Source organism: Cetorhinus maximus, chromosome 18 (genome assembly GCF_964194155.1).
Source record: "Cetorhinus maximus chromosome 18, sCetMax3.hap1.1, whole genome shotgun sequence".
In the NCBI taxonomy this organism is placed as follows: Eukaryota; Metazoa; Chordata; class Chondrichthyes; order Lamniformes; family Cetorhinidae; genus Cetorhinus; species Cetorhinus maximus.
This window is the reverse complement of record NC_135896.1, coordinates 101,494,018-101,520,342: the sequence shown is the minus strand read 5'-3', so window position 1 is coordinate 101,520,342 and position 26,325 is coordinate 101,494,018. Positions and strand designations below refer to the sequence as shown.

The 26,325-nt window shown below is 42.9% G+C and overlaps 1 protein-coding gene across 1 annotated transcript in view; it reads left to right on the top strand.

The window, feature by feature from the left end:
• Positions 1-26,325, top strand: part of LOC144693400 (serine/threonine-protein kinase D1) — a 193,290-nt gene that overhangs the window by 129,485 nt on the left and 37,480 nt on the right. The window contains exons 5-7 of the mRNA XM_078563280.1: positions 5,381-5,458; positions 12,047-12,236; positions 21,391-21,514. Coding sequence (XP_078419406.1) covers positions 5,381-5,458; positions 12,047-12,236; positions 21,391-21,514 — 392 coding nt within the window. The remainder of the gene's footprint in view (positions 1-5,380; positions 5,459-12,046; positions 12,237-21,390; positions 21,515-26,325) is intronic.

Genomic DNA, 26,325 nt, shown 5'->3' with positions numbered 1-26,325 from the left:
CCTCCCCCAAGAGCAGACTGGCTTTAGGCCCCAACACATTTGCTGTGAACAAGCCCTTACTATCACCACAAACATTGAGGCTGGTTTTCATCTCTAACTCAAGGCTGGGGGCCAGTTTCAAGATCTTGTGTCAGCCCAGATACTGTGTGGAAACATGGACTGAGGCTGAAACTGTCCCTGCTGCTGCCGTGTGCCAAACTACCCAGGCTGCTGTGCACATTTCAGAGCAATAGAAGGATGAACGTCTACCCAGGAGACAAGGTCAGCTCTCCGAGAACACTCAACAACAGCCTCCCACAGGGCAGTGTCCTGGCACCGACATTTTTAACATAAACGACATGCCCATCACATCATCACAAATATTTATTGCTTTGACAAAATTGACAACTCAGGCAAAGGAAGCCACACTAAACTCTGACCTGTCAAAAATGGCTGAATATTTCTACAAGTGGAGACTGCAGCCAAACCCAGCCAAGTCCATTATCTCTGCATTTCCACCTTGAAAATCGTAAGGCACACAACACCCTAAATGTCATCTTCTGTAGAGAAAAGGTGCGGCATGACTCAACTCCCACCTATCTCGGAGTGACCCTTGACAACCCCCTAACTTATCATTAGCACCTCCGAAAGTCTGCCAAAAAGACCAAGATGAGCAACATCATTCACAAGCTCAGTGGCCCAAGCTGGGGTGTAAAAACCACCATCCTTTGTACTGCTCCCATAGCTCTGGTCTTCTCAACAGCTGAGTCCTGTGCGCCCGAATGGGCTTCGAGTGTCACACCAAACACACCGACACACAACTTCACTCAGTAATGAGGATCGTCTCTGGAACTCTGAGATCAACTTCAGTTCAATGGTTACCAGTCCTGTCAAATATCGGCCCTCCCTCCATTCGACAGGATGCAGCAACACACCAGAGAAATAACTCATATCAGCAGCGACCTGGGCCTCCCCATCCGTAGAGACCTTCAAGACCCCACGGTTCACCACATGGCTCTACGAAACCCCCTCTGGACGTGAATCCAACATCTCCAACTCTGTAACACTGAAACCTGGAGGAGAGCTTGGGCAGAAAACACCCTCCAAATAAACACACGGTTTCTGACCCAACACCTCAACACCCAGGCTTCAATCTACCCTGGGGGATGTGGACAATCCTCAATTGAATACGGACTGGACAAGGCCAATGTGTCCACCTGATGCACGAGTGGTACCTCAAAACCTGGCCTGGCTGCGACCACAACAGTGTAAACCCTGACCACACCACAGAGCACAGAATAACATCGGCCCCGACTCAAGTTTGAGGGTAGCACTCTGGAGTTACACTTGTTCTCCAGCAGGGTATTGGACTGGCTCAGGAACTGGACATTAAAACTGCGACAACAGCTTCTGTTCCCAAGGCTGTACGAGTTTAACATAACCTCCATGTTTTTGTACTTCATGCCCCTAGTTATAAAGCCCTGGATACTGTCTGCTTTATTAACTGTGCCCTCAGCCTGTCCTGCCACCTTCAATAATTTATGCACATATACACCCTGGTGCCTCTGCTCCTGCAATCCCACCCCCACCTCTCCCCGCTATAGAATTGTACCCTTTATTTTATGTTGTCTCTCTGCGTTCTTCCTGCCAAAATGTACTGTTTCACATTTGCTGCATTAAATTCAATCTCTGCATTCTCTGCATTAAATTTAATCTGCCATTTGTCCACCCATTCTACCAACTTGCCTATGTCCTTTTGAAGTTCTACACTAACCTCCTCACAGTTCACAATGCTTACGAGTTTTATATCATCCACAAATTTTGAAATTGTGTCATGTACACCAAGGGCTATCTCATTAATGTATATCAGAAAGAGCAGGGGTCCTGGGGAACTTCGCTAAACCTTCCTCCAGTCCAAAAAACATCCATTAACCACTACTCCCGGTTTCCTGTCACTCAGCCAACTTCATATCCACATTGCTACTGTCCCTTTTATTCCATAAGCTCTACCTTTGCTCACAGGTCTGTTGTGTGGCACTGTACTAAATGCCTTTTGGAAGCCCATGTACACCACATCAACAGCATTACCCTCATCAACCCTCTCTGTTGCCTCATCAAAAAACTCCAGCAAGTTAGTTAAACACGACTTGCCCTTGACAAATGCACATTGGCTTTCCTTAATTAATCTGCATTTGCCTAAGTGACTATTAATTTTTGTCCTGACTTAACGTTTCTAGAAACTTTTGATTTTGCTTTTCTTAAAATCATATTTGAATGCCTGAAAGCGTACCTTGCAAATTTTTACCCAGTTGGGATTGTAAATCCTATTATAGCCCAAAGTTAAGGCTGCAGTAAATAGGTAGGTGAAAACTGTAGTTAAGTTACAAACATGGGCAGAATTTGATCCGTTAGACAGTATATTTTAATATTTTGAGACCATTACATAGACACTGAAGTAAATTCTGAGCATTTTTGGAACTAGTCTTCACACTGAATTGATATTACTCTCCACAGTCTGCTAGGCCCAAGTGTTATAAAATGGCTGCCCAAAGGGGTCTCACACTTCTAGCATATAATGCATGGCAGAGCTAAATCGCAAACTGTTGCCCCCTTTGCATAAATACATACTTGAAACTCCTTTATGTGAATTGAAAGTGCAAGTATCACTGTACTCGCATTTTATACCCTTGGCTGCAGGGAGTAAAAATTCAAGCATGTTAATTTTGCCAAGCACCTGCTGTGATGGATTTTTTTTTGTGAAGCTGTGAGGGATAAAGAAAAAAGTGAAAACATATATTGTTATGTGGTTGAGGTCTTGAGCTACTAATCAGAGTTTTCCAGTTCATAATTCATTTATGTGAATTAAAGCTTTGGGAGGCTGTGTTGATGAACCAGTGCCTTTGAATGGTTATCTCTATTGACAATTCACCTGTAATTATGATGCCCCTTATTAGGAACTGGCTTGCATGTTCCCCTGAGTCTTAGCAGAAATTCATACCAGTGAACATCCAGAAATCTATCACTACCTGCCTCAACTTGAAGTAATGGAATGGGTAGTTCCTGTCACAACCATCACCCTGGAAGACTCAATAGAAATAGTCAAAAGTTTTAGAGTGTCTAAAAGGTAGTCATAATAACCTTGATAATTTGAGGAAATCAAGACTGGAGTTATTGAGCATAATCAGGACAGTGTCTTGTGCCCATCTAACTTCAATATTGCTGAAAAAGAGATGTGTCAAAGCTTTTTCCCTTACACTCATCAGGACACTTTGCAAGAATACCAATATAAAGACGAAACAACAATTTATACTGTATGAGAAGAGCATACTGATTGGTTGGCAAGTGGACTCTGATTGTTAGAGGTGTTGCCATGGATAATTCACTGAGGGTTAACTGCCAAGCATTGTTTGAAATGTAAACCAGGCAGCTTGATCCTGATTGGTCCAGGCATTGCCCTGAGGAATGAGTCAGCGAATGGCTGTCATTTATTATGTTTAGCTGATATAGGCGCAATGTGCATACATGTTCTTACTGTCTGCAAAGAACAGGGCCCTGTGTGTTAATATATGTGGCTTCCAATACAGGCAAATGCGCCACATTGTGAACCTGATGCATTCACTGCTGCATTCTCCATGACAATGCCTCTAACAATCAGAGTCCACTTGCCAACCAATCAGCACTCTCTTCTCATATAGTATAAGTTGTTGTTTTCCCCTTATATTGATATTCTTGTGAAGTGTCCTAATGAATCCAAGACGAAAAGCTTTGGCATGTCTCATTTTTCAACAATACTCAAGTTCTGTATTTGCAAATTACTACTCATCGACCTTCAGCTGCTTCATCACATTTCTTCATCATCGGGTCGGAAGTTGGGCTCTTCACCGATCATTGCAGCACTTAGCTTCATTCAAAATTCCTCAGATAATGCAGCAGTCCATGCCACATTCACCAAGACCTGGAAAACATCCAGACTCAGGATGCTAAACAACAAATAACATTTGTGCCACAAAACTTCAGAGACATGGCCACCTGCAAAGACAGAGCCTAACCAACCTCTCTTAACATTTAATGGCATTACCATCATCGAATCCCCCACCATCAACATCCTGAAGGGTTATCATTGACCGGAAACTCAGCTGAATCAGCCACATAAAGAGTGTGGTTGTGAGATTAGGTCAGTGACCATGTGCTCTGTGACAAGTGGCCCACTTTCCGACTCCTCAAAAGCCTCCTCACCACCTGCAAGGCTCACCCAAATTGCTTTGAAATGCCCTGCACTGGCCTAGACAGGTGGGTGCCTGCAAAAAAACTGGAGAGGCTCCCCACCATTCAGGACAGAGCGATCCACAGGATCAATGCCTCATCCATCAGCTTAAACAACCACCCCATCCACCCATGTTGTAATGAGTACTATTTACAGAATGATGTGTAGCAAGACACCAAGTCTTCTTTGCCAATTCCCAGACCTATGAGTTCTGCCATCTAGAAGGACACAGAGAGCAGGTACATGGGAACATCAGCACCTCCAACTTCCCCTCCAATCAGGATCATCTCAGATAGGCAAATATTGCCATTCCTTACTGGTCATTGGCTCAAAATCCTGTAACTACCTACCTAACAGCATACGTGACACAGTTCAAGCTGACTGTCCAACTCCACTTCCTTCAGTCTGACAAGGCATGGGCAATAAACTGCTGACCTTGCTAGTCATCCCAATAATCTGAGGACACTACAATAATTTTGCAGAGTGGCCATGATGCACTAAAAGGCTTTTCTTGTCAGGACTTCATGTTTTTTAATTAAATTGCTTATCAATGTTCTTTCTTTTATGCTCCTTTTATTTGCTTCATTACTGAAAAGTAAAAGAGTGTTTTGCCAAGATGCATTTTTTAGGTGCTATTTCATGCTGTTATTCCTGATGGGATTAAACAGACACTAACCTTCTCCCTGAGGTTTGGGTCGCTGCTCTTGAGCCAACTGTCAGAAAATTTTTGACAGAAATATTGATCAATTCTGTTCAAGTGTAACTATTTTAACTCACCTCTCCTTCTGGAGAAGTAGCTCCCTTCAATTCATTCTCTCGAATCTCTGATGGATACTGACTGGAGATCAGGGGTTAATTCCATGTTTCTCCATTGTTTCCATTGTGCAGCAGACTAACTCACAGTGTGCTGTATCACTGAACTGACTCAGGACACAGACTGCTTGATTTTTCACACAATATGGTCATGTTCAATTGTAATAAGTCTTTTCAAATTAACTGTTATCAACATGATTTCCATATTTGCCTTTTCTTAGCCAACCAAATCATTGCACTTTTGCAGTTTCAAGAACTTCATAAATAATATCCTGTGAGCTGTTCGTCTATTATTAACAAAATCTTTGGTTTCTTTTCTGTTAGATTGCAAATTCAACTGTCATAAACGTTGTGCCCCAAAAGTGCCAAATAATTGCCTTGGTGAAGTGGCTATTAATGGAGGTAAGAACTTACACCCATCTCTGCACCTCAAATGAAAGAAAGAAAGAACAAAACAAAAATAAAAATACCTGGGAAAAACTCAGCAGGTCTGGCAGCATCTGCAGAGAGGAACACAGTTAACGTTTCGAGTCCGAATGACTCTTCAACAGAACTAAGAAAAAATAGAAAAGAGGTGAACTATAAGCTGGTTTAAGGGGGGTGGGACAGGTAGAGCTGGATAGAGGGCCAGTGATAGGTGGAGATAGCAAAAAGATGTCATTGACAAAAGGATAAAGAGGTGTTGACGGTGGTGATATTATCTAAGGAATGTGCTAATAGGTGACATTAAGGGTAGAAAGCAGGACGAGCAAGGTACAGATAGCCCTAGTGGGGGTGGGGTGTGGGGAAGGGTTTGAAATAGGCTAAAAGGTAGAGATAAAATAATGGATGGAAATACATTTAAAAATAATGGAAATAGGTGGGAAAAGAAAAATCTATATAAATTATTGGAAAAAAAGGGGATCGGAAAGGGGGTGGGGATGAAGGAGAGAGTTCATGATCTAAAATTGTTGAACTCAATATTCAGTCCGGAAGGCTGTAAAGTGCCAAGTCGGAAGATGAGGTGCTGTTCCTCCAGTTTGCGTTGAGCTTCACTGGAACATTGCAGCAGGCCAAGGACGGATATGTGGGCATGAAAGCAGGGTGGTGTGTTGAAATGGCAAGCGACAGGGAGGTCTGGGTAATGCTTGCGGACAGACCGAAGGTGTTCCGCAAAGCGGTCACCCAGTCTGCGTTTGGTCTCTCCGATGTAGAGGAAACCGCATTGGGAGCAGCGAATGCAGTAGACTAAATTGAGGGAAGTGTAAGTGAAATGCTGCTTCACTTGAAAGGAGTGTTTGGGCCCTTGGACGGTGAGGAGAGGGGAAGTAAAGGGGCATGTGTTGCACCTTCTGCGGTTGCGTGGGAAGGTGCTGTTGGAGGGGGTTGAGGTGTAGGGGGTGATGGAGGAGTGGACCAGGGTGTCCCGGAGGGAACGATCCCTGCAGAATGCCGCCAGGGGGGGTGAAGGTAAGATGTGTTTGGTGGTGGCATCATGCTGGAATTGGCGGAAATGACGGAGGATGATCCTTTGAATGTGGAGGCTGGAGGGGTAATAAGTGAGAACAAGGGGGACCCTATCATGGTTCTGGGAGGGAGAGGAAGGTGTGAGGGCGGGTGCGCGGGAGTTGGGCTGGACACGGTTGAGGGCCCTGTCAACCACCGTGGGTGGGAAACCTCAGTTAAGGAAGAAGGAGGACATGTCAGAGGAACTGTTTTTGAAAGTGACATCATCAGAACAGATGCGACGGAGGCGAAGGAACTGAGAGAATGGGATGGAGTCCTTACAGGAAGCGGGGTGTGAGGAGCTGTAGTCGAGGTAGCTGTGGGAGTCGGTAGGCTTGTAATAAATATTGGTGGACAGTCTATCACCAGAAATTGAGACGGAGAGATCAAGAAAGGGAAGGGAAGTGTCAGAGATGGACCATGTGAAAATGATGGAGGGGTGGAAATTGGAAGCAAAATTAATAAAATTTTTCCAGGTCCAGACGAGAGCATGAAGCAGCACCGAAGTAATCATCGATGTACCGGAGAAAGAGTTGTGGGAGAGGGCCGGAGTAGGACTAGAACAAGGAATGTTCCACATACCCCATAAAGAGACAGGCATAACTGGGGCCCATGCGGTTACCCATAGCCACACCTTTTATTTGGAGGAAGTGAGAGGAGTTTAAGGAGAAATTGTTGTGTGAGAACAAGTTCAGACAGACGGAGGAGAATACTGGTGGATGGGGATTGTTTGGGCCTCTGTTCGAGGAAGAAACAGAGAGCGATCAGACCATCCCGGTGAGAGATGGAGGTGTAGAGGGATTGGACGTCCACGGTGAAGAGGAGGCGGTTGGGGCCAGGGAACTGGAAATTGTTGATATGATGTAGGGTGTCGTAGGAATCATGGATGTAGGTGAAGGGACTGGACAAGGGGAGAGAGAAGGGAGTCAAGATAGCAAGAAATGAGTTCCATGGGGCAGGAACAGGCTGACATGATCGGTCTGCCAGGACAGTCCTGTTTGTGGATTTTGGGTAGGAGGTAGAAATGGGCCATCCGAGGTTGGGCGACTATCAGGTTGGAAGCTGTGGAAGGAAGATCTCCAGAGGAGATGAGGTCAGTGACAGTCCTGGAAACAATGGCTTGATGTTCAGTGGTGGGGCCATGGTCCAGGGGGAGGTGGGAGGAAGTGTCTGCGAGTTGACGCTCAGCCTCTGCGAGGTAGAGGTCAGTGCGCCAGACAACAACAGCACCACCCTTGTCAGCAGGTTTGATGATAATGTTGGGGTTGGACCTGAGGGAACGGAGTGCTGCAAGTTCAGAGAGAGACAGGTTAGAGTGGGTGAGAGGAGCAGAGAAATTGAGACGACTAATGTCACGCCGACAGTTCTCAATGAAAAGATCAAGAGAAGGTAAGAATCCAGAGGGAGGGGTCCAGGTGGAGGGAGAATATTGGAGGTGGGTAAAAGGATCCGTTGAATGGGGAGAGGACTCCTGCCCAAAGAAGTGAGCACAGAGACGAAGGCGGCGGAAGAAGAGTTCAGTATCGTGCCAAGCCCGAAATTCATTGAGAAAGAAATTCATTCAAAGAAAGAAAGACTTGCTTTTAAAATGTGCCTTTCATGATCACTGTGTTTTGTTTGAGTTCAGGATCTAGATGGGGTTTCTTTAGGGTTTGCCTGTTACCCTGAGAATGCCAACACAGATTGTCATTCATAGAAACCATTCTTGTTTATTTACAGATCTGTATACAACTCAGTAACTCTACATGAGGTTCTGCTTCCCACCAGGTCCCAATCTCTCAGTCATGTGACATTGCATCACAGGCACATCAGTAATTACAGCAGTGGACTGCAGCGATTCATGGAGGCAGCTCACCACCACCTTCTTAAGGGCAACTAGGGATCGGCAATGAATGCTGGCCCAGCCAGTGACAACCACATCCCATGAATGAATAAATTAATGTGTCAGGTCCTCCTGATGTTAACCCTTTACTCTACATCTCCCCCCAAGTCTTTACACCAACTATATACGTACCCCTACATCTCCCTCCAAAGTCTCAGACTTCACAGGGTTTGTCTCTGTGGTGCCTTGACCAATCTCCCTGATCTGGTCCTGATTTCATTTTGAGGTTGAGGATGAACTGCATTCTGTTGATCGATAGGAGTGTCTTCCATTTGGGTGGTTTTCATGTTTCTACTTATTTCTGTTTCCTTGTCTCTATCTGGATCTAAATAGTATGTCCAAGGTTCCATTGGTTTCCTTCCCAATGATGTCAAGGCTCTTCGGTTCCTTTTGATGTTTCCCTGCTCAGTCTCAATTCCATAAGATCTCGGTTGTGGAGCTCTTTCTATAACAATGTCTTCGTTCTGTTGATCTCGTACCCACACTCTCTCCCTGGACCTTGCCACTGGATGGAGGTTGGCTGCAAAATGATATGTTTAAGACATTTAACTTCATCGGGTAACACTGAAACACCTGCACCAGTATCCAGCATGAATTCTGTGGGGTGACCATCAACTTCTAATTTAATGCTCCAATAATTATTTTCTGTTTCAGTAATTTCTCCTAAGGAGGTTATTTGTTTTTTTCTGTGGCTTTTCCACTTTTTGGATTTTATTTGGTTTTGTTATCTCTTTCTTCCTATGAGCTGCAGGAACTTTGGATCTGCAGACTATTTTAAAATGTCCAAACATCCCCCCCATTGTGGCACTCAGCACCCCCTGCTGGACATTCTTCCCTTTTTGTATCAGGTTTTCCCGCCACACCAACAGCATCTCAAAATGGCGGTTGGTGCACTTTTTCCCGATTTCACAGGCCTTTGCCTCACTATGCTTTCTCTTTACTGTCCGACGTATTGAATGGTGTCACTCATTTTTTCACAAGGACATCACTTTCCCCACAAACACCGACTCTGTTTTGCTTCCTAAGCTCAGTCTATTGCATTATTTGTACTACTTTTGCAAGAGTTAAATCTTCCCTCATTTGCAAAAGATCTGATCGGGCTTCATCCAAGACCCCAACCATTATACGATTGCGTATTAATTCATCTCTGAGGATCCCCATAGTCACAATTTTCTGAAAGTCTGTACAGGTCATTTATAAATGAGAGTGTGGATTCGGCCAGTTTTTGCCTCCTCTTATTAAATACCGCTCGCTCACTAATCAATATTTTTCAAACACTGAAGTACAAATCGAATACCTGGAGGACTTCCTCATATAAGCTCAAAGCCTCATCAAAGGCTTCCTAGGCAAACTGGAAGCTATACCGATTGAGAATATCTTCTTCCAATTCTCCCAGTGTTGAGCCTGTTGTGAGCCTTCAGCACTTCAGAATGGTTCTGGGAGTGGCACTGTGGACTCCATGCTTACCCTCAGTTCTGGATCTGTTACTGCTTCAGTAGTTTGGCTTGTAGATTGTGATCTGTACTCACTGCTGTCTGGACTCTGGGCCTGTGTGTCTGCTTGCATCTGCAATACCCACAATGCTCTGTTCTCAGGCAGGTCTTAATCGGTTTCCTTCTTATTCTTTTTCCAAGGATTTGTAGGTCTTTCAGGTCTGCAGGAGTTTTTCTGGGTCTTTACGTTCTGTCTGCTGCCACCACCACTGTCACCATGTATCGTCTTGAATTTGGGGTCTAAGTGGGGTTTCTTTAGGGTTTGCTCATTACCCTAAGAACTGCTGTCTGTAAAAACATTCTCATTTATCTACAGATCTATATACATCTCAGTCACTCGACACGAGTCTGTACTTCTGCTTCCCACCAGGTCTCAGCCTCTTAGTCATGTGACATTGCATCATAGTTTATCAGTATCAGGTGCTCCAGATGTTACCATGTTGACCCTTTACTCTACACACTGGACATTCCAAAGCACTTTAGAGTCAATGAAGCGTGGGAGATGTGGCAGCCAACAAACTGCCACAAACAGCAATGTGATAGTGACTAGTGTTACGATCGGAATGGGAGGAATGCGCAGTTTATCTAGCCACTACTCCACAGGTCACACCATTAGTTTCAGGTTTAATTCACTCACCAAAATGGCCAATTATTTACCTTCACAACTGTTAGACCCAGAATAAAAGAGTCCTTAACCAGGCTTCTTTCAATTAACTCAGAATGATTGATTTATTACAAAACATTTTTTCCCTTAAAATAAGTTGTTAGAACTGGTTAACACACAAATGTAACCTGGATGTATAAATATCTTTCGCTTTTAAAAATACCCCAGCACACACGCGTGCGTGCGCACACACAAAAACAAACAAAGGACAAACAAATAGGGTCTCTCTGCAGAGATGAGCTTTAGAGGATAGGCATTATAAAATAAATGATAAATTTTGCAAGATCTTGATGCTGTTGATCTGGAGTTCACTCATGTGAAGGCGGGCTGCTGGTCCTGGTAGACATCTGGAGGCTCTCACCAATGGAGCTTCGGCGTGGAGGAGAACATAGAGTTGGACAAATTCTTCCTGTCTCAGCTTTGCAGATCCAAAATACAGACAAGTTACATTCAGATGAAGATTCTCTGGCCACAGGTTTATAACCACACACAGAATTTCAACCAAGACAGAGAGAGAGAGAGTTAGGGTTCCTTCCTGCTCAGCTTATTCCCCAACAAGACTGAATTCACAAAACAACAGGTTCAAAACTTAAAGCTTGTCTCTGCCATGTGGTGTCCAGTAAGTCACTTGCCTGTGCTTTTGCCAAATTTTTCCCCCCATCAATTAAAGTGATTGCAGTTCAAAACAAACAAACAGCGCTTCCTGAAGTACCTTGCTGGCCAGGTGATTGCTTGGTTAAACCATGCTTGTTGATGGTTCCAAGGTGAACTTATGACCCTTTAAAAAAATCCCAGGTCAGCATCTAAGTGTCCACATAATGCAACGTCCTTCCAAATTTTAGAAGAAAAATCCAGTTTGTGAAGATATGGTTTTCCCAACACCAGATAATCTGTTTTTGTGATATTGATTGAGGGATAAATATTGGCCAGGACATTGGGGGTAACTCCCCTGCTCTTCTTCAAGGTAGGAGCCATGGGATTATTTTATGTTCACCTGAGAAAGCAGATGGGAGCTTTGGTTTAACATCTCATCTGAAAGATAGCACCTCCAACAGTGCAGCACTCCCTCAAGGTTACACTGGAGTGCCAGCCTTGATTTGTATGCTCAAGTCTTGGAGTGACAATTAAGAAGTGTTTACATCAAGTATTTTTCTGATTAAAAGTCTTAACTCTTTTTGGCACAATAGTTTACTTGAATATTTCATGCAAATACATGATTTGGTGAGCCATCACCTGTGGAACCTGTTCAGACATCACTTAAACTGTAAATAAATTGTACACCTGATGTCAAATGTCAAGAGGAAATGCTCCCTCAGCATCTTACTATTACATATGTTACTTTTATAAAGTCTCTGGAACCCTAGACATGTATCACTTTAACTATTGCCTAGGTATTAGATGAATGTTGAATTAGCATCACCAGCAAAATTTGTGATTGGTTTGTGTGGTTTGCATAATTTTGATAGATTTGCTTAGCCCTGGTGCAGAATCAGATGTGGTAATGGAAGAGGGAAGTGATGACAATGACAGTGAAAAAAACAGTGCACTTAACGATGACATGGAAGAGTCCATATCCCACGACTCTGAAATATTAATCCCAGGGAGTCATGATGACTTACAGGACCATGAACAAGATGATGCAAACCGCACTATAAGGTTAGTCTGTGATTATAATGTGAAGAGATTGTTGGAATATAGGCAGGTACATTTGTCTTGGCTGTACACTGTAAGTATTACATATTTGCAGAATTATGCATGTCAACTAATGCATTGGGTTAGAGCTGCTGGTTTCATTCCATAATATGCTGTGTCTTAGACAATACTCCTAGTTCATAATGTCACAACAAGAAAGGTTCATGGAAGGAAGAGGACATTTTAGGCAAAATATCAGCTTCTGGATTGCCTCTGGCAACAACTATTTGCATATATTAGCATCTTGAAATGTTCTAGGCCGCTTCACAGAGAAAAAAAAACAGATGTCAAGCAGTAATAGGAGAGTTAGGGGAAAATAACCAAAAGCAAGAAAAAGGATTTAAGGAGGTGGCTGAAAATAGGGAGAGAATTCACATGGTGGAGGGGTTTAGAAAGTCAGTTCTAGAGATTAGAGTGTAAATTACTGAAGGTTTTGCGACCAGGAAGTGACATGGAATGAGAGACCACGCACAAGCCACAGAGTCAGAAGAAGATCGGACATTAACTGGGTTATGGGAATGGTAAATAATGCATAGATAGGCCAGATATCCTGATTCATGTTCATAGAATCACAAAATAAACCAACAGATTAGTAAACAAAGATGAGCATTTTGAATTAAATGAATCAGAGTTGGAAGCTGGTGAGGCTGATAAAGCCAGGAGTCAAGGATAAGGGAGACAGACAGGATGCAAATGACAGAATTTTGGATAAGTTGAAGTCTATGCACAGTAGATTTCAGGAGAACACGGAGAAGGGAGTTGGAGGGCGTTGAAAATAATGGAAATGTTGATAGGACTTCAGTGGCTGTAATAGATAGGAATAGGGGAGACAGTTCATGTTGCAGAGATGGCAGCCAGCAGCCTTGGTGATGGTTAAAATAGGAAGCCCATCTCAGGGTTGAGGTTGCACATGGTCAGGTTACAAAACATAAAATATGAGAACAAAAGAAAAGTGGACACACTATCATAGTATTGTGGAGAGATACAGATGAACAACCTTCTCCTTTAACTAGATGCATTGTAGACAAAATGACACATTTTATCATGTTCACAGCTAAAGATTGCACACCATCAGCATATGTTGTGATTCGTGTTATTCCTGCATCTACTAAATGAAAGCAGTTCATCGTTTAATAAGCACTGGCTGTGCCATGTTGCTGAACATTTTATATGGTAATTGTATATGAGGGAGGGTAGAAAAAGCTCAATTATTTCTCTATTCTAAGAAACTTCAATGCGTCAAAGATGATAGCCAATTATCCTTCAGTTTGTGTTATAAGAATATCGAAACATGGTGGCATGAGAACCCGATGGACATTTGCAATATTATTGAGCTGGAGAGGGTGAAGAAATTATGTCATATAGGGTGTCAGATATACCTTGTGGGCTTTGGACTGAAGTCAGTATACTTCTGAAAATAAAGATGAATTGGGCAAGTTATTGCTGTAACAACAGCATGTACTGGAATTAAGCTTTACTTCTTTCTATGAAATGGAGTAATATGTGCAGCCTGTATGTTGATGAGACACTGGTTCCTAAAGACTGATCGGCACCTGCCTGTACAGAACATTAAGAACTGAAAATGCCATGTATTATTTTGCTTCATGTGGATGACACAGAGGTTTCTGTTCACAAGTCTTTGTTTTGTTCTGTTGTCATGTGGTTCATCATGTTAAAGGAGGTTGGCGTTTGTTCTGCCTTCACACAGGCTTTTTTTTTCAACATTTGATGCCGCAAAGCAAAAATATAGATTGTTTTTAAGGGGGAAAAAACAAATCACTTGAGGTAAATGGTGTTCATAAAGTATATTTTAAATTCTGAGACTTACATCAAACAGATGACTACCACATCAAGACCACTAGCAAACATCATTAGATCAAAGTGGGTACATCAGAGACAAAATCTCAGTCTTTATAACGATTCTCTTTATCCGTTTTTACTGAGCAGAGCACTTCTGTTTCCCAGACTGGTAAACAGGGCACAGCTTGACTCTACACTTGTCAGGCACAAGTGTAAGACTGCTCCTTCCTTTGCAATCTGTTCTTTTCTAGTATAGAAGTTTGAGAGGATGTATTGACATGCTTAACCTGGACAAGACCCTGTAATTACTTCACAAAATTTGTCATTGTTTTATGTAGTGAGCCCAAAGTTTGCCTCACTGAATCCTTTCCTCCCTTTCAGAGCGTAATTGGAACCATATTTATTTACTTATGGTATGCATGGAATGCCGTCACCTGGTTATTGTGAAAGGAAATAAGCAAACAATTTAATACGCCACAATTATAGGCTTATTTAGCATAACTAAAGTCTCATACCACTAATTTCTTGAGAGCTCTTTTCCTGTTTGCAACAATCCATTAATAAATTAGTTTGGCTTTTGGCTGGTGGACGGTCTCAATAACACCTCAGCTCTGTCCATTATAACAGCCCATTTTAGTGTTCATTTTCTGCTTCCTAAATCTTCTCAGGTTACAGGAAGCACCAATCATTTTTCTTATTTGAATTATCTAGTCTATAACGTTTATTTTTTGCTGTCCACATTATTAAGAGGCAAAGCAGCATTAGGCTGATTTATTTTTAGAAATACACAAGGATATATGTTGCACAAAATGAATAGCAGCAGGACAGCTGTTGTGAGCCTCTCTGTAGAATGCTATCACCTGACACAAATGCAGTAGTCCTCTGAGGTATTCCAATGAGAGGTGGGCTTGGGTTCCTCTCCTATCCTCATATCTCCTTTGGCAGGACCACTTTTTTCAGGGCACTGAATACATTTATGTACTTATGTCTTTCCATGGCTGTATTGAGTCAACCATACCTCACCCTACTGAACAAAGTTTGCAGTGTACAAGTAGACATTAAAATGTAGCAGTAGACAATTTCTCTGAATTTTAAAGTGCGCTGGAAATTGTGTCCAATATATATTTAAACTAATGGTTTAAAATACACTTTTAACCGTAAGATAATTGTGCAATTTAAAGGCGATAACATAAAAGTTTACCTATAACTTGATTTAACATAATTCAACTGGAAATGACTTGGGATTTGAACTCTGACTTCCTCAAATATTCAATCTACACAGCCCAAACATATTTCATGCAAAGTGATGTACTGTAGCCACGTATTTCTCAATTTGATTCAATTAGCTGCTCCAAATAGGGACGAATGCTTGAAGGTCATAGCACGGCAGAGAATGGAGCACCAGGGAAGCCAATAATCTGAACTACGTATTACCGGACAGATGTGCACAACTTGGGAATTATCTCAAGATTCTTACTTGATTAAATTTTGCTAAGACACTTTTGAAGATTGAAACTTTCAAATAGATAATGGCCAGGATTTTCCCCTCGGTGATTTGGGGGTGGGGCCCGCTCGCCGACAGGAAAATGATGCGGGATGATGTCAGGAGGAACCCCCAATGTCATCCCAGTCCCTTTAAATTTTCAGGAAGGTGGATGGACAGCTGGGGGGGACATGTTAATAATTTTAATATTTTTCTATTTTTAGAGTTTTTTTACCTGTCAGTAATCTCCCTGAGACAGCACTTGGGGCAGAATTTAGCCCATAGTGGGCGAGCGGGCCCCACCGGCTCGGCGGTGGGCGGACAGCCGAACTCTGCCACCGAAACGGGGCCCGCCGCCATTTTGAGTGGATGGGCCAATTAAGGCCCACCCAGCGGCCTGCCCGACGGGAAGTGCTATGCACCTGTTCTGGGGGGGAGGGAATCCCCATCTGTCAGAGTGCGCTCTTTCACACATGCGCACGACAGAGCGCACTGCTCCCTGAGACTAAGTCCTGTCTCAGAGAGATTAGTGACAGGTAAAAAAACTCTAAAAATAGAAAAATATTAAAATTATTAACATGTACCCCTCATGTGACAATGTCACACGAGATGGGACATGTTAATAAGAAACACATAAACTTTATGAAACTTTTTTAAAACGGACATGAAACCTCATCCCACCAGTGGATGAGTTTTCATGTATTATCAGAAGCTGCTGGGGCTCCGTTGGACAGACAGGTCTTTAATTATCTTAATTAGCCTGTCAATGATCTCAATTGGCCACTGACAGGTCGGCGGGCGGACAGCTGATTTCGCTGTCCACCTGCCTTCCTGAATATCTAAATGGGGCGGGATGATGTCGGGGGTTCATCCCGCATCATTTTCCTGTCGGCGAGCGGGCCCCGCCCCCAAATCACCGACGGCAAAATCCTGGCCTTGGTCTCAGGGAGCAGTGCGCTCTGTCGTGTGCATGCGTGAAAGAGCACACGTTGACAGATGGGGATTCCCTCCCCCCCCTGCACAGGGAGCGCATAGCGCATAGCGTTTCCTGTCGGGCAGGCCGCTGGGCCGGCCTTAATTGGCCCGTCCACTCAAAATGGGGGTGGGCCCCGTTTCGGTGGCGGGGGTCGGTTGCCCGCCCACCGCCGAGCCGGTGGGGCCCACCTGCCAACCGTGGGCTAAATTCTGCCCAATGTGATCGCCAAGTTGACAGAGAACGCAAATTTATTATATCAGTAATGCTCCCTACCAAAGTTTACAAGTGAAAATGTGACATTGAGGGTTATTTACAGAATGAGTTTATAAGCCATACATTTTGGAAAGCAAAGTGTCTTCCTGCTATCATCACATTAGTAAAATAACGACTCTAATTGCTGTTTATTTTGTTGAGATAAATCTATTTTATTTACAAAAAAATGTAATTTCTTTCAACCATTCATTCCTTGGTAAATAACCTCAGGATTGAACTCTGTAGGGCAATGTCTTTTGCAAAAAGTCCTCAAGGGCTCTGGTTCCATTGTAAATTCCCTACAAGGTGGTAAAGTGGTTGTTTCATGGCTAAATAATGTGACTAAATCTTTACATATTCACAAGCCAATAAATCTAGTCCACCAGCCATCACTGCAATTCCTCGTTTGAGTGGAAGAGATGGACAGAGTATCTAGATGGGTTTTCTCTCCATACTTTTTCTATATGTTCTAATCCTTGTTGTCTGTTGAAACAGGGAAGATTGTGAATATTTCTATCACAAGAAATGCCAGTATCCGTTTTTGTAAGAATGTGTTCTAATTCTAAAGACAATGCAAACTTTTTATCAGGCACAACCTTTCTGTAGACTGTGCCTCTGTGCGGTAAACCTGATATAAAAGTGAGAATATTGATCAATATAGTAATTCTGATCGCTCTGTAGCATTGTTGTTCAAACTACCCATTTTCTTCTGCTCTTCAAAATGCTTGACAGAGTGTCGCTGATATTGTCCAGTGAAGATGCAGCTCCTGAGCGTTGTGTAAGGTCTTTATTCTTCCAGTCAGCTAAATCGTGAACCCGTAAGTGGGTATAGCAGCAAATTACCCTACAGAGAAAAAAAAAGATCCAATGGTGAGACATCAGGAAGACCAGGAATGCGGAGATCGCACGCAGGCTAATTAATTGGGGGGAATGGAAGGATGATCAAAAAAGTGTAACCATTCAAACTATTAAATGGAAGGAACTAATTAGAAGCACGAATTAAAAAGAGCCAGAAAATAAAGTATAAACGAGAAAGGAATGAATGGAAAAGAAATGAATATCTGCTGCTATCTTTTTTTATTTGGGGGAGTTTAGTCCGGGGGATGGGAGTCTGCCAGCATCCGGAAGTCGATGAGATTCCTCTTTGGGTGGGAAGGGGGTGGCCAATTAGACAAAGTGACATGTGAGGCCCTTCTGATTACATGACAGGGGCTGGCGTTTTTGCTGCTATCCCTGAAAATGCTGCCTCTGGTCACACACCCAACATTGTGATCGCCATTAAAAAATGATAAAGGCAGAGTTATACTGCTCCTAGAGAGAACAGCATTAACCTCGTTCCATACCAGGAATCCGTAAGTTTACTCATAATAAAATAAAACTAGGCCAAAATCTCCGATAACTCAAAGCTCTGCCATCTATATACTTCACACGCCAAAGCCCCACTGTCCAAGAGGTTGTTTTTCACTGAAGTTGGCAAAAAAATGCCACAGTTTGCTGGCCCATGTTCTGACTGTAACTTTGCGAACTCCTCCTGTCCCTCCTGCGGAAGGCGGCTGTGAAATGGCTGATCTCCCACCACCCCACTTCAACACTCCCAACTTTCACTTGTCAGGGAACTGACAGCCCATGGGCCCCGCTCGCCATGCGCTTAATTGCCAAAGGTAAATTTAACCCTGTTCACCAGAATGCTAATGATCCTTAACAGCCCCCTTACCTATCTCAGTTGGTTCAGCACTGTACTGGTGCAGGCTGATGGACACGTTGCCTTCCCGCTGTCCGTTTTATCCGGGTGTCAGTTCCCACCATCGGGAATCCTTCCCACCTACTCCCGTTCGATTCTTAGCCCCTTCGGGGGGCTGCACTAAAATCCGCCCATTATGCGAGAACTGAGAAATTAATGTATGAGGAACTGTAAATGAATATGAGTTTCAGCATTTTATCTGATGTGGCACAGATTTGGAGCACTGACTCCATCAGCATAAAAGACATTGATCATATTTTCCTGATTCCAGCAATTATTGTGGATAAAGTAAAGGGCAGTGAGATGTTAACAGGAAACAGTAAAACAGTTGCTTTGTATCTACCTTGTTAAATACCTTCATCATTTTAAAGACTTTGTTTGGATCATTCCTCAACTTTCTAAACTAAAAGTAATAAAAACCAAGTTTATGCAAACTGTTCTCATAGTTTAAGAGGACGAGGCAGCAGAAAAGGGAAAATAAAAGGGATAAAAGAACTAAAGTAGGCAGAAAGTAACAAAAGAAGAAAATGCAGTAGAAGGAGCAGAAAGAGAAAGCTGGGCGATTTTTTAAGAAAAGAAAAGCCTTGAGCAGAGGAGAACTAGAAGTTGCAGCAAAAAAGAGAACAGTAATCACACTGAGTAACAGTAATCACACTGAGTAACAGTGAGCACACTGAGTAACTGTAATTACACTGAGTAACAGGGAGCATGCTGGGTAACAGTGGGCACGCTGAGTTACAGTAATCACACTGAGTAACAGGGTGTACACTGAGTAACAGTGACCACACTCAGTAACAGTGAGCACACTGAGTAACCATAATCACACTGAATAACTGTAATCATATTGAGTAACAGTGAGCACACCCTGAGTTACAGTAATGACACTGAGTAACAGTGAGCACACTGAGTAACAGTATTCACACTGAGTTACAGTGACTACACTGAGCAACAGTGACCACACTAGTAACAGTAAGCATATTGAGTAACAATAATCACACTGAGTGACAATGACCACACTGAGTAACAATTACCACACTGAGTAAAAGTGACCAGACTAAGTAATAGTGACCACACTGAGTTATATTAATCACCCTGAGTAACAGTAATCACAATGAGTTACAGTGACCAGATTGAGCAACAGCAAGCATATTGAGTAACAATAATCAAACTGAGTAACAATGACTACACTGAGTAACAGTAATCACACTGAGTAACAGTAATCACAGAGTAACAATGACCACACGGAGTAACAGTGATCACATGGAGTAACAGTGACCACACGGAGTAACAGTTACCATGCTGAGTAACAATGACCACACTGAGTAATAGTGCCCACACTGAGTAACAGTGACTACACTAAGTAACAGTACTACCATGAGAGAAACTGAAGGAAGGGAGAAATGTTAAAAATCAAGCGAGAAAGGTGGAGGTACCACAGTGAAGCAGTCCTAAAGAACATCAAACCTTAAAATATCTTAAGGCTCCCTTATATCGTGGGGCACTCCACTTCCTCTGGCAATGAAGACTAGATACAGCCAACTGTTTCATCAAGGAAACAACTCTATGACCATCTATGTCACACAAATGTCCTCTTCCACTTTTGCTTAGCTGTGTTTCCCAGTCAGCCCCCCTGAATGCCAAGAATGCTGGGTCACTTCCATCACTCAACTGAGGAGACCTGACCCAGCTCGAAATTCAAAATTCCCCAGCTGAAATAAGACTCCATTAGAGTTACCTCCTGTCATGCCCCAGGTTATCATGCTACAGGATTTCACAGCCTATAGTAATAAAATAACAACACAGCTATCCACACTGCAAGTGACCTCTGAACATTTTTAAAAATTTGCTCTTTGGTTGTGGGTGATTCTAGGAAAGATGAATTTATTGCTCATCTATCGTTTCCCTAAGAGGGGTTGGTGGGCCACCTTCCTGAACTGCTGCAGTACTTATGGTGATGAGTCAATGTCGGTCTTAGGGAATTCCAAGATAATGACCCAGTAAGATTGAAGGAATGGTGATATGTATCCATGTCAGGACGGTGTGAGACTTGGAGGGGATTTTGGAAGTGATGGTGTTCCCACAATATTGCTGCTCTTGTCTTTCTTGTTAAGGCCACATTAATGTCAAATTAAGATTAGCGAGTTGCTGTACATTGTACAGACTGCAACCACAATGCACCACTGATGGAGGGGTTGAACATTGAGTCCAGCAGCACTATCAGCTACTACTAAACATTAGATATTTGTCTGCATATGGAATGAACTTATTGCATTTTTGTCAACAAGCTCACACACAATACAACCGTATGGGGAAAGGCACTTGCTGTACACTAAATGCAAGAGTCTGTGACACAACAGTGTTGTTGCCTGAGGTTCTGTAAGACCAGCAGATGAGCTTAATAAACCTGACCTAGTGCAAGCTGCACCCAGACAGCTGGACACTAAAGAGAGGCTGAGAATTAGCAGTCCTCTATGGACTGGAACATACAAATCAAACAAGCTGCTTACAGGACCATCTCACAATGCATCACCCCAGGCAATGGTGCAGCTGATGGACCAACATACCTGTCTTGTACTTAGGTTAAAAAATGTGCATCATAAATTTACAATCAGTGGGATCGTAAAGGAAAATTATAAAATGACAAGTACCAACTGAGTCATCAGACGAGCTCTTAAATAGCATCTTAATTAAATGTTCATCCATACTTTTAAATAGTTAATTGAGGAGTGTTATTTTAAAATTAAATACATCATAAAGTTCAGAGAAATCCAGTGGATCTTGTTTTGCTTCAGAAGTAAATAGCATCACCTCACCCTGTGTTTTAAAGTTCTAAACAATTGATGTTTTGCTGTTTTTCTCTTTTAAGCCCTTCCACAAGTAATAACATTCCTTTGATGAGAGTGGTACAGTCTGTTAAACACACAAAGAGGAGAAGTAGCACTGTACAGAAGGAGGGGTGGATGGTGCACTTCACCAGCAAGGACACTCTGGTAAGAAGATGAGTATGCAGACCTGTCAGATATTGGGTATTGCGTGTTCACATCAATGTTAAAGACACATGCAACAGGAGTTTAAATTCTGGGAAAGGTGTGTTTACATTATAATTCTTGTATTGCGGCAAAGTAATTTCAATTTCTTACTGACACTAATGGTCCAGATTTTGACTCCCTTACACCCTTCTCCTCAATCATATCTCCCCAATCCTTAAATCTAATTGGTTGAAGAGATAAACTTGTTGATTCTATTGTTTACTGAGGCATCCATGTCACACCATTGTCAGCTTACACTTCCACAAGTTACAGTGCAAAAATATCTTGAACTGAAGGGCACGGAAACAATTGTAAGAGGACTGCTTGAAGCTATATCAGCCCATAGCTCTATTCCAAAATTGGAATGAGATTTACTCCAACTTATGTATTGAAATTCTTCCACCATTATTATGATACAACAAGACTGAGTAATTTAGTTTACAATATTAAAATAACAAAGTAGCTGAACAGTACAGAGAGTGAGACTGATGCAAGTAACCAAAGCAAATAGCTCTCCATATAAGACATATGACGTTAAATGCTTCTTTCACTGGTATCAAGCCTGTTTTACCAGTACCAATAAATTATATTAACACTGACAGTGCGCGCTGTATTTTCACCCCAAATACAAGTTGCCATTTTTTAACCAGAAATTGACACCTGCAAATAGTGAAAAACTATGTAGATTTCAGAGGAAAAAAAATCCCAGAGCCTAATCCTGGAGAATGAAATTGTACTCGCTGCACAGTACCATTATCACCTATTACCCTGTATTTGGGTACAAACCTATAATCAATAGAAAAGCCCAGTTACAGAGGGTAATAGGGTTGGTAAATGTGAATTTGTCCACTTTGGCAGGAAGAATAGAAAAGCAGTATAATGTTTCAAAGGGGAGAGATTGCAGTCCTCTGCGGTACAGAGGGATCTGGGTGTCCTGGTATATGAATCACAAAAAAGTTAGTACGCAGGTACAGCAAGTGATAAGGAAGGCAAATGGAATGTTGGTGTTTATTACAAGAGGAATGGAATATAAAAGTAGGGAAGTTTACTGTAGCTGTACAGGGCCTTGGCGAGACCACATCTGGAATACTGTGTACAGTTTTAATCTACTTATTTGAAAAAAAGATACAATTGCTTTAGAAGCATTTCAGTGAAGGTTCACTTGACTCATTCCTGGGTTGAAGGGGTTATCTTATGAAGAAAGGTTGAATGGGTAGGCCGATACCCATTGGAGTTTAGAAGAATGAAAGGTGATCTTATTGAAACATATAAGATCTTGAGGGGATTTGATAGGGTGGATACCCAGAGGGTGCTTCCTCTTGTGGGGGAGACTAAAACTAGAGGACACAGTTTATGAATAAGAGGTCTCCCTTTTAAGACAGGGATGAGGAGATTTTTTTTTCTCTTCCAAAGGGTCATTAGTGTGTGGAATTCTCTTCCCCAGAGAGCAGTGGTGGCTGGGTCACTGAATATATTCAAGGCTGAGTTAGACAGATTTATGATTGACAAGGGAGTCAAGGGTTACAGGGGCAGACAGGAAAGTGGAGTTGAGACCACAACCAGATCAGCCATGACCTTATTGAATGGCGGAGCAGACTTGAAGGGCTGAATGGCCTACTCCGGCTCCTATATTCCCATGTCCCTATATGCAAAGTTGAGAGTGTCTCTTTTAGTTATACTCTATACCAAAGTCCTTTCAGTTCACTCACAAGCAAGTATTCGGCAACCAGGGCCTCTGCCCTTTATGACTTGTCCTCAGATTGGAAAGAATTTCTCTGCAGCTTCTGTAGAAACATCCACACCAACAAGTAACACTATTCTCCATCAGCCATATTACTTCCTTTGATGCGGCAGAAATATTGCCATAGTCTAAGCAGTTTTCTTAGTGTCACTGGGTGTTATAAGATTCGTCTGTATTTAAGCTCTGTTATATTGACATGGTAATGTCAGAAATGATGAACATATTTGTAGAAATATATCCCCATACCTTCCAACCTCTGGGTAGTCAGAGACAGGAGGTATCCAGAAAGATATGTGTGGGATCCATCGGAAGTCCCGACGTAAGCACATCCGATATTTATGCAGGAAATTTACACTTCTGATTGCTGGTTTTACCCTGTCTGGATTGTTCCATGATTGGTCAGAACTATGGAAACTTGGGCTGTTTGCCCTATGCTCACCCTGGTTCTTACACAAACTTACTTAGAGCTTTTCATAGCAGGTGTAAAACCAGTAAAACTCTACCTGAGTCAGCTGGAGTGTCAAAGCACTCCAGAACCCATAGCAATGTTCACCCATCCTATGGGACAATGCTCATCCCCACTCCCCAATTGACTACCCAATCCCCACCACGGATGCCAATGCTCATCACACTCCACCTCCCGCCAGACAGTGCTCAACCCCTCCCCCCCTCACCCTCCTGGCCACCTGACATGCCCAACCCCGACACATCCTACCCACTTACCTTCTCTCCTGCCAAAATGGCTGGGACCTTTTGGTTTACCAGTGGTTTACGGTAGCTAATGCTGGATAAAAGGTGCATGGCTTCACATCCCTGCTTATGATGCCCTGCACAGAGGGGAGTCCAGGAGCAGCTATGCTGCATATTTCTCAGCAGGCCCAGGCTGGAAGGCCGGGTGAGAAATGTAACTCCAATCTAAGTTAAGTAAAAAGGAGCAGAGTGGAAACCCGACAGTGATTGTCACTCCACGGAAGATTCAGCCCAATATTTATTGCTGACCTATTGCTACTTTGGTAAGGATGGGAGCTTGTAAGTCAATAAATTGTATTCAGTGTTGATGACATCCATTGACTTATTATTGCCCTCATACCAATGCTCCATTGCTTCAAAAATGTACTCAATGAGTTTCAGTAAAACTGATCAGAAGTTGCGTGTGATCTAGACACTCAGTATAATGCTCAGGACATGTGTATTCAAAGCCCACTGCAGTAGCTGGTGGAATTTCAATTCAATTAATAAACCTGGAATTGAAAGCTTCTCTCAGTAATAGGTGACCGTAAAACTATCAGCGGTTGTTGTAAAAACCGTGTGGTTCATTAATGCCCTTTAGGGAATCTGCAATGTTACCTGGTCTGGCCTACAAACAACTACAGACCCACAGCAATGTGGTTGACTCTCGAAATGGCACTCAGTTAAGGGCAATTAGGGATGGGCAAGAAATCCTGGCCTTGCCAGTGATGCCCACATCCCATGAAAGAATAAAAAAACCTATTACCCGGATAGTTACACTTGTTGTATAGCCCTTTGTCAATAAGATTTCTGCGAATGTTGTGCCATTATTTAAAAAGGGTGCAAGAGATAGGCCAGAAAATTATAGGCCGGTCGGTCTGACTTCGGTGCTGGGCAAATTATTGAAAACAATCCTGAGAGACAGGATAAAACTCTCACTTAGAAAGGCACGGATAGATCAGGGATAGTCAGCACGGTTTTGTTAGTGGAAAATCGTATCTTACCAACTTAATAGAACTTATTGAGGAAGCAACACTGAGGATTGATGAGGGTAGTGCAGTGGATGTTGTTTACATGGATTTCAGTGATTCATTTGACAATGTCCTACATGGCAGACTGGTCAGGAAAGTGAGATTTCATGGGATACAGGAGAAGGTGGCAGATTGGATCCAAAATTGGCTCAGTGACAGGAAACAAAGGGTAATGATTGATGGATATTTTTGAGAATGCAAAATGGTTTCCAGTGGTGTTCCACAGGGCTCGGTGTTGGGGCCCTTGCTGTTTGTTGGAAATATTAATGATTTAGACTTAAATATGGGAGGCATGATTGGGAAATTTGCGGATGACACAAAAATTGGCTGTGTAGTTGATAGTGAAGAGGATAGCTGTGATGTCAATGGTTTGGTTGAGTGGGTGGTGAAGTCAGCGTGGTTTTATTACAGCAGCACCAGGTGTACTTAAAAATGAGGTGTCAACCTGCTGAAGCTGTAAAACAGGAGTACTTGTGTGCCAAATGGCACGGGCAACCAGTGATAGACAGAGCTTAGCAATCCCACAACCAACGGATCAGATCTAAGTTCTATAGTCCTGCCACATCCAGTCATGATTGGTGGTGGACAATTAAACAACTCACTGGAGGAGGAGGATCCCCAAATATCCCCATCCTCAGTGATGATGGAGCCCAGCACATCAGTGCAAAAGATAAGTCCAAAGAATTTGCTACAATCTTCAGCCAGAAGTGCCGAGTGGATGATCCATCTCGGCCTCCTCCAGAGGTCCCCAGCATCACAGATGCCAGTCTTCAGCCAATTCGATTCACTCCACGTGATACCAAGAAATGGCTGAAGGCACTGGATACTGCAAAGGCTATGGAGCCTGACAATATTCCGGCAATTGTACTGAAGGCTTGTGCTCCAGAACTTGCCGCACCCCTACCCAAACTGTCCCAGTACAGCTACAACACTGGCCTCTACCCGGCTGTGTGAAAATTTGCCCAGGTATGTCCCTTTCCCCAAAAGCAGGACAAATCCAACCCGGCCAATTACCACTCCATCAGTCTACGCTCGATCATCAGTAATGTAATGGAAGGGGTCATCAACAGTGCTATCAAGTGGCACTTGCTTAGCAATAACCTTCTCACTGATGCCCAGTTTGGGTTTCAGCAGGTTCACTCAGCTCCTGACCTCATTACAGCCTTGGTTCAAACATGGAAAAAAGAGCTGAACTCCCGAGGTGAGGTGAGAGTGACTGCCCTTGACAACAAGGCAGGAATTGACCAAGTGTGGAATCAAGGAGCCCTAGA